Consider the following 8,893-nt stretch of genomic DNA (forward strand, 5'->3'; position numbering starts at 1 on the left):
AGTCTTCACTTTTGCTTAGGTTATGGTGTGAGATGAGCTTCTCTGTGTCAGATTTAAATTAGCAAAGGGGCTTACCCAGTGTTGTAACAAGATGACTGTCTGGACGTGAATCATATCAAACCTGTTATTGGATTTCATGCTTAAAGGACACTTACGTGCTACATCTGTTGGCTCAACTGGCTGACCCTTCAGATGAGTCTCACAAGTTAGGCTTTAGATCGCACAGCTCTTACTTGAAAATTACATAACAACTACTTCCAGCTGTGGTTCGAAACTAGGTTTGCATGGAATGCTACTATACCAGCACATTGCATTTTTAAAACCCTGCAAATCCTGCTAACCATCCCAGAGAATGATTTTAATTGTCAGTTTAGAATTGAATGCAGAAATTTGCTTCTATATAGAGAGAATAGCAAAATTAAACAACCAATTATCATGAACTGATTTTTTTTCATATTTTGATGTTCTGAATATCATTTGGATAATAAATACATGCTGTATGCATATGTGTTATCTACTTTTCTAGAGACGGTACTGAGGAATTTGGAAGTGAGTTGAAAGAAAACACTACTTTTAATCTTTTGAAAAGAAAGCTTCACTGGATGTATATTTGTTCATGATGCTTTCTTGTCCCCAAAAACAGTCTACTGAAGCTCTGGAGTTTATGAAACGGGACCTTGCAGAGTTTTCACATGTGGTACAGCATGATACAGCATGTACAATTGCAGCCACCGCAAATGCAGTGAAAGAAAGACTGAGTGTGAGTATATATGTGATTGTTTCTATACACGTTTGACTTCAGTTGTAAGCATAATAGAAGCATAGACACAGCATTCTCATGTACAGTATTAGGTATATGCAAATAGAAGCTGATGAAGAGTGGCCTTCTCATGCTGAGTTTAAGGTGATTAGTTCACCACTCGGTGTGTGGAGGTTCACCCCTCGGTAAGGTGCAGCATTATTTTTGTCTCTACAAATGCATAAGGGATTTGTACGGCAGTCCCCGCCACAGAGGTTTGCTACGCAGGGATCTTGGCTTGCCCTGAACCTGATTAGCCATGACCATGACCATGGTCATACGGAGCCCAATTGTGACTTTCCATGTTTCTTCCTTGGCCCGAGTGATGTCTGCTGGTGCATCTTGCTCAAAAAGGTTCCTCCATGTGGGGCATTTATTTGGAACATTGACAGAAGGTGAATTGATCATCATGGAGTAGGCAAGGAAGAATGTAGCATAAACTAGTTTTTAGGTTTTTGTCAGATGCCAAGTACACACTGTCTACTTGCTCTCCCACCAAACAGTGTTTCTTGAATTTTCATTGTTAATTCATAGCAATTTCTTTAATATTCCTAAAATATTGTCTCCAGGTTATAGAAATTACAGGTTATTGATGGTTAAATGCTATAGTATGTGATCCACTCAGTTGTCTGGTTCAATTCACTTGATAATGATGACATTCTAAACCAATCTTCCTTTGTTTTGCTAGTGCTTCATAGTTGAAGATTGTTACAGTGTGAAGAGAATGTACAGACGAGGAGGGGGGATGTGGGTAAATTTGTTTTTCTGCTACCTGCATTAATCATTGCCATTTATCATGCTCTTATTTGGGATGGATGAGCCTGAAACATCTCAACAGAAATGGTTTTTGTGGCTTCATCAGGGAGCAGTCGACCTCAATGTGACATGATGCTTCTTCAGAGATGGCCACCAAAGCTCTCAAACCAATCAAAGGCAATCAAGGATATGACTTTTAGTTGAGACTGGAGTTGCAAGTTGACTAGAGTTCTTTGTTTAACAGTGAATATTGTAGGTACCTGTTGAGATTTTTTTCTTGCATAATTCACAAGTTTCTGTATTTTGACATTCTTTTTAATCTATCTGTCTTTTCTATTCATAATCATATCGTTTTTACTTTGCCACAGAGTCCTGTAATTAACAATGATTGTGGTAGTTGATGTGAAACATGCTAATCATAAGATATTTAAGAGACATTTATATGGGTTGTAGTTAAATGATAATTTGAGTAGCTGGTGGTGCAATGGAAAGAAAATTATGACTTGTAGAAAAATACCAGGGATAACTTATAAAGCTTTTAAATTTGTTATACACTGTACAAATCAGAATAGAATATATTTTAGTTTTGCGTTCTTTCTCCCGTCTTGCTTTTGAGTTCAATGAGTGCTGCTTCAGTATCACTTTGAATTCCAAGTGGAATTTTATTCACAGTAATGCTCCAAGTGTCAATGATATAAAGTGACCATAAGGCAGCAAGCGTCTTGCAGTCTGAGTATGCAGGTAGTTTGGAAGGTTTGTAATTATCAATAAAGGCCTGAACCTCGGAGGGAAAAAAAACAAATACATGACGAAGGAATGGCCTTGTGCAATGGTAAGAGTGTGCATTGTTCTTCTGTATTCTTTGAAGAAAATTATAAAGGCTAAGTGCATTCCTTTTGAAAATTTGTTTGCAGGCAGAAACCTCTACAGGAGCTGGACAGCAGGTGAAAAAGGGATTATCAAACATTCTGGGAGTCCTCTCGGACACTTTTGCTCCTCCTCCAGACAAAACTATTGATTGTGATGTTATAACACTGGTCGCAACACCTTCTGGTACTACAGAACTCTACGACAGTACCAAGGTATTGGAGTACTTTCAAGCTCACTTCTGGTCTTTAAGAAGCTACCTATTTCAACACTTCTAGAAGACTTTTGAATGGTGGTGTAGTGGACCACATGGGTGTTTTCAATTATTATTTCTAAAGCCATTTTTATACAGGCTGGATCTCAATTGAAATTTTGAAGGAAATTTTCATTGCAAACTAATTCTGTTGCATTATGAATTTTTAGGGTATTGGTTTACAGTATTTCTATCATTTATAGTGATATGTTTGATTTCGTTTGCATTGAAAAGTAGAGTTGAAGCAGGTTGTTTGTGTTGTACAAATGTCATAATCACATTGCTTGAAAATTGGAGAAATAAATTTGACAAGACTGTCTAAGACACTTAAAGTTACTTCACAAAGGCTACTGTGCTGAAGTATGTTCCCTTGTTAAGCTAAAGTGTATATTTACATTTTTATCCTGCTCCCAGTGAAATTCAAGTACTACACCATTGCGGAGCCAAATAAGATGACTTATTTCTGTAATAAAGCAGAAATAGAATGTGTATATGTTAAAAATGCATGTTATAAAATGCAACTTTCTGTTCCTAAAATTTGTTCACAGTACATCATATGTCCATATAACAACCCTGGTGTTGAGGCCATTTGGTAAAATACCTGTCCAGACTTTTCAAGTTATATTATGTATGTAAAGTAGCTACTGAAAATTATTGGCGAAAAGTTGGTTAGAAATTGTCACTGTGCTTAATGTTTCTTTATCTCCTACATTACAATAGTGACTGCACTTCAAAAGCACTTCATTGAATATAAAACATTTTGAAAAGTGCTACTTAAAAGCAAATCCTTTTGTAGTTCCTCAAAATTGCCTGTGTTGTATATGGGAAGTTTAATTCTTTTGAGAACAATAACAAATTATGCCAAGGTAAAATTTCTTAAAATTTAAACTAGAGAATGCTGCTAATGGCCAATTCTTTGACTAAACAACCTTGTGCTGGTTTTCAGGCTCGTCTTTACAGTCTACAGGCTGATCCAGCAACGTACTGCAATGAGCCAGATGGTAAGAAACTTAATGGAATCTGACCTTTTTGATGTGCATCTTTTATTTACAAGTAATGTAGGGGTGTGTTTTGGTCTCGTACATGAGCCTTCTGTGTTAATTCTGTTGAGATTTTTTAATGGGTAATAAATTTTGGAGAAACTTTCAATTGAGAAGATGGAATAAGTTATGCAGGAAAATACGAGAGCAATAAAAACAATGCAGTTCATTTGGTTAATCCCAAAAGTTCATGCTACGATATTCCCCTTTTTCTCAAGAATCAAATTGGATTTCTTAATTAGACCATCTGCTTCCCAAGGCAGACAGTTCTACATATTTGGTGAAAGTGAGTAATGCAGATGCTGGAGATTAGAGTGAAGAGTGTTGCTGGAAAAGCACAACAGGTCAGCAGCATTAGAGCAGGAAAATCAAGGTTTCTGCCAAAGCCCTTCATCACAAATGAGGCTGGGAGCCTTGGGGAGTGATGAAGGGCTTCTGCCCGAAACATCGATTTTCCTGCTCTAATGCTGTCTGACCTGTTTTGCTTTTCCAGCACCACACTCTTGAGTTCCACGTATTTACCATGCTCTTTCTAATGTAATGAATTCTAAATGACCTTCTCTCCTAAATTTGAATCATACCCTCCAACTTTAATGTTTTGTAATAATTGCAATCATTATTAGGCCACAATTTATCTATTCCTTTAACAAAGTAATATTACGTCTGCCACTGAAAGTAGAAAATAGTAATATTTTCAACTCATTTCCTAATTTTTGTAAACAACGTATGTCATAAACTAATGGATGGATTTCAGCAAAATTTGATATAGTGATAGGGTGTGGCCTAAGGAAGAACTGATTAGTTTTTCACGAAAATGAGAGTCTGATTCTATGCGATTGTAAGAATGTTGAGCTGAATGCTGCACTAAGTGTCTGTTTACTTGTTGAATACTTCTTCCCTCCTCAAAATCACAGGTTGTGTCCCTATTCTCATATCTAGGATGAAATCCATCAGGGCCCACAGCTCTGATAGTTTGCTAAGGGCCACTTACCTGGTCATTGCAATTTTCCTGAGAACATCCATTCCCTTAACTTCCTGATTAACATCTGTTTCTGAGATGTTGCTTGTATTCTCGAGAGAAGTCTTTCTGTTGGGGTTTTTCAGCTGAAGTTAATTTAACACTGAAAATGAACCTTCAGCAAAACATCATTATTAAAGTGTCATGGAGATTAATTTGGCAGAACCATTTGTAATTGATATCTTGTCTGAGTTTTTTTTTTGTAAATAGGCCATGTTTTTCTTCAGGTCCGTTGGAGCTCTACGAAGAGTGGGTTGCTGATTTTAATCTTGAAAATCAGAAAGGGGAAATCTCGGACCTATTGGTTAATAGTCCTGCAGTGCGTGCTCTTTACACAAAAATGGTATGTACTGTGCCACCTATTCCACTTACACTTGCGAATGCTCTGTCTGAAAACATTGTTAGATCAAAGCCAATTGCAACAAGTGAGACACCAGATTTGCATTGAGGTCATTTGAGTATTTGGATATCGCTGAATTCAGTTCATTTGAGCTTTCATAGAGTCCTAGTCATAGAGATGTACAGCATGGAAATAGACCCTTTGGTCCAACCCGTCCATACCGACCAGAGATCCCAACCCAATCTAGCCCCACCTGTCAGCACCCGGCCCATATCCCTCCAAACACTTCCTATTCATATACCCATCCAAATGCCTCTTAAATGTTGCAATTGTACCAGCCTCCACCACGTCCTCTGGCAGCTCATTCCATACATGCACCACCCTCTGCGTGAAAAAGTTACCCCTTAGGTCTCTTTTATATCTTTCCCCTCTCACCCTAGACCTAATCCCTCTAGTTCTGGACTCCCCGACCCCAGGGAAAAAAACTTTATCTATTTATTCTATCCATGCCCCTCATAATTTTGTAAACCTCTATAAGGTCACCCCTCAGCCTCCGACGCTCCAGGGAAAACAGCCCCAGCCTGTTCAGCCTCTCCCTGTAGCTCAGATCCTCCAACCTGGCAACATCCTTGTAAATCTTTTCTGAACCCTTTCAAGTTTCACAACATGTTTCCGATAGGAAGGAGACCAGAATTGCATGCAATATTTCAACAGTGGCGTAACCAATGTCCTGTACAGCCGCAACATGACCTCCCAACTCCTGTACTCAATACTCTGACCAATAAAGGAAAGCATACCAAACGCCGCCTTCACTATCCTATCCAACTGCGACTCCACTTTCAAGCAGCTATGCACCTGCACTCCAAGGTCTCTTTGTTCAGCAATGCTCCCTAGGACCTTACCATTAAGTGTATAAGTCCTGCTAAGATTTGCTTTCCCAAAATGCAGCACCTCGCATTTATCTGAATTAAACTCCATCTGCCACTTCTCAGCCCATTGGCCCATCTGGTACAGATCCTGTTGTAATCTGAGCTAACCCTCTTTGCTGTCCACTACACCTCCCATTTTGGTGTTACTGACTGTACCTTTTATGCTCGCATTCAAATCATTTATGTAAATGACAAAAAGTAGAGGTCCCAGCACCGATCCTTGTGGCACTCTACTGGTCACAGGACTCCAGTCTGAAAAACAACCCTCCACCACCATCCTCTGTCTTCTACCTTTGAGCCAGTTCTGTATCCAAATGGCTAGTTCTCCCTGTATTCCATGAGATCTAACCTTGCTAATCAGTCTCCCATGGGGAACCTTGTCAAACGCCTTACTGAAGTCCATATAGATCACATCATCTGCTCTGCCCTCATCAATCTTCTTTGTTACTTCTTCAAAAAACTCAATCAAGTTTGTGAGACATGATTTCCCATGCACAAAGCCATGTTGACTATCCCTAATCAGTCCTTGCTTTTCCAAATATGTGTACATCCTGCCCCTCAGGATTCCCTCCAACAACTTGTCCACCACCGAGGTCAGGCTCACTGGTCTATAGTTCCCTGGCTTGTCTTTACCACCCTTCTTAAACATTGGCACCACGTTTGCCAACCTCCAGTCTTCCGGCATCTCACCTGTGACATTCGATGATACAAATATCTCAGCAAGAGGCCCAGCAATCACTTCTCTAGCTTCCCACAGAGTTCTCGGGTACACCTGATCAGTCCTGGGGATTTATCCACCTTTATACACTTCAAGACATCCAGCACTTTGGGGATCAACAGTCGTCCCAAATCATAAAAACATTAATGCATCAAAAATAAACTAAATAATGTGGCAGAGAACAATATATTCTGGTACGTTCTCCATCCATCTCTCCACCTTCTCCAGCTGACTACCACAACCCCAACCACCACCATCAGGAGTGCTGAATATTTTATCATGATTTGAAATATTGAAGACAGGGTGGCCTGGATCTTCTGAGATGTTGCAATCATCATTGGATTGCTGATCCACTCAAATACTCGACTAACTTGATGCTGTTTCACATTTTTACCATGGTCTTTTGAACCTGACATATTTCTGAGACTATGAATGTCTCTCTGAGAACTTTATCAAATCATAGTGCAATCAAGGAAAAACAAGACATGCTACCCTTTTACAGCACTAGTCTCACATGATAAGTTTAAATGTTCAGTCTCAACGACAGTGAGGTGAGAAGGGGGACATTTTGGTGATTTGAGAGTCAGGTTGAGGGCTAGTTGGGGAAGTTGGTAGCGCCGATATAGTGATCAATGTAGTCATCTTCCTTTCAATTCATCCCAACCAGTACCCTTCCACCTATACCCTCATCCACCTGGCTGAACTGGTCTTCTCCCTTAACAACTTCTCCTTCCAATCCTCCCACTTCCTCCAAACCAAATAGGTAGCCATGGGCACCCGCATGGGACCCAGCTATGCCGGTCTCTGTCGGGTAGGTGGAACAGTCCATCTTCCGCAGTTACACTGGCACCAGCCCCCACCTATTCGTCAGCTACATCGATGACGAGGAGGTCGAACAGTTCACCAACTTGACCAACACCTTTCACCCTGACCTCAAATTCACCTGGATCATCTCGGACACGTCCCTCCCCTCCATGAGCGACCAACTAACCACGGACATCTACTACATGCCCACTGACTCCCACAGCTACCTGGACTACATCACCTCCTGTAAAAATGCCATTCATTATTCCCAATTCCTCTGCCTCTGCCGCATCTGTTCCCAGATGACCAATTCCACCTTAGGTAATCCCAGATGGTCCCCTTCTTCCAAGATTGCAATTTCCCTTCCCACATGGTCAACGATGCCCTCCAGTGCATTTCCTCCACTTCACGCAGCTTGATCCTCACCTTCAACCACTCCAACCTCTGCATATATCGCATCATCCTCTGCCACTTCTGCCAACTACAAATAGACCCCACCGCCAGAAATATGTTCCCTTCCCTACCCCTATCAATGTTCTGAAGTGACCATTCCCTCTGCGACTCTCTTGTCAGGTCCACGTCATATCCCCCACCATCCCACACCCCACTTCCCTGCACCTTCCCCTTCCACCACAGGACGTGCAAAATCTGCGCCCACACCACTCCTCTTATATCCGTCCAAGGCCCCAAGGGATCCTTCCACATCCCTCAGAAAGTTACCTGTACTCTCACAAACATAAGTAACTGCATCCGTTGCACCCGATGTGGTCTCCTCTACATCAGGGAGACATCACGCGTCTGAGCGGATTGTTTCAGAGAACATCTCTGGGACACTCACACCCACCAACTCCACTGCCCTGTGGCTGAACAGTTCAACTCCTCCACCCACTCCGTTAAGGAGATCCTGGGCTGCTTCCATTGCCAAACCCTTACCACCCAACGCCTGGAAGAAGAACAGCTCGTATTCCGCCTTGAGCCTCTGCAACCACATAGAACATAGAAAAGGGCAGTATAGGCCCTTTGGCCCTCGATGTTGCACCGATCCAAGCCCACCTAACCTACACTAGCCCAACGCCTGGAAGAAGAACAGCTCGTATTCCGCCTTGAGCCTCTGCAACCACATAGAACATAGAAAAATACAGCGCAGTATAGGCCCTTTGGCCCTCGATGTTGTACCGATCCAAGCCCACCTAACCTACACTAGCCCACTATCCTCCATGTGCCTATCCAATGCCCATTTAAATGCCCATAAAGAGGGAGAGTCCACCACTGCTACTGGCAGGGCATTCCATGAACTCACGACTCGCTGAGTAAAGAATCTACCCCTAACATCTGTCCTATACCTACCACCCCTTAATTTAAAGCTATG

General features: G+C 41.4%; 1 protein-coding gene across 1 annotated transcript in view; it reads left to right on the forward strand.

Moving 5' to 3' along the window:
- The window catches only part of bsdc1 (BSD domain containing 1), a 59,873-nt gene that overhangs the window by 15,657 nt on the left and 35,323 nt on the right, over nt 1-8,893 (forward strand). Inside the window, exons 3-6 of the mRNA XM_043719673.1 lie at nt 644-760; nt 2,470-2,637; nt 3,622-3,676; nt 4,961-5,076. Coding sequence (XP_043575608.1) covers nt 644-760; nt 2,470-2,637; nt 3,622-3,676; nt 4,961-5,076 — 456 coding nt within the window. The remainder of the gene's footprint in view (nt 1-643; nt 761-2,469; nt 2,638-3,621; nt 3,677-4,960; nt 5,077-8,893) is intronic.

Source organism: Chiloscyllium plagiosum, chromosome 29, assembly GCF_004010195.1.
Source record: "Chiloscyllium plagiosum isolate BGI_BamShark_2017 chromosome 29, ASM401019v2, whole genome shotgun sequence".
NCBI lineage: Eukaryota > Metazoa > Chordata > Chondrichthyes > Orectolobiformes > Hemiscylliidae > Chiloscyllium > Chiloscyllium plagiosum.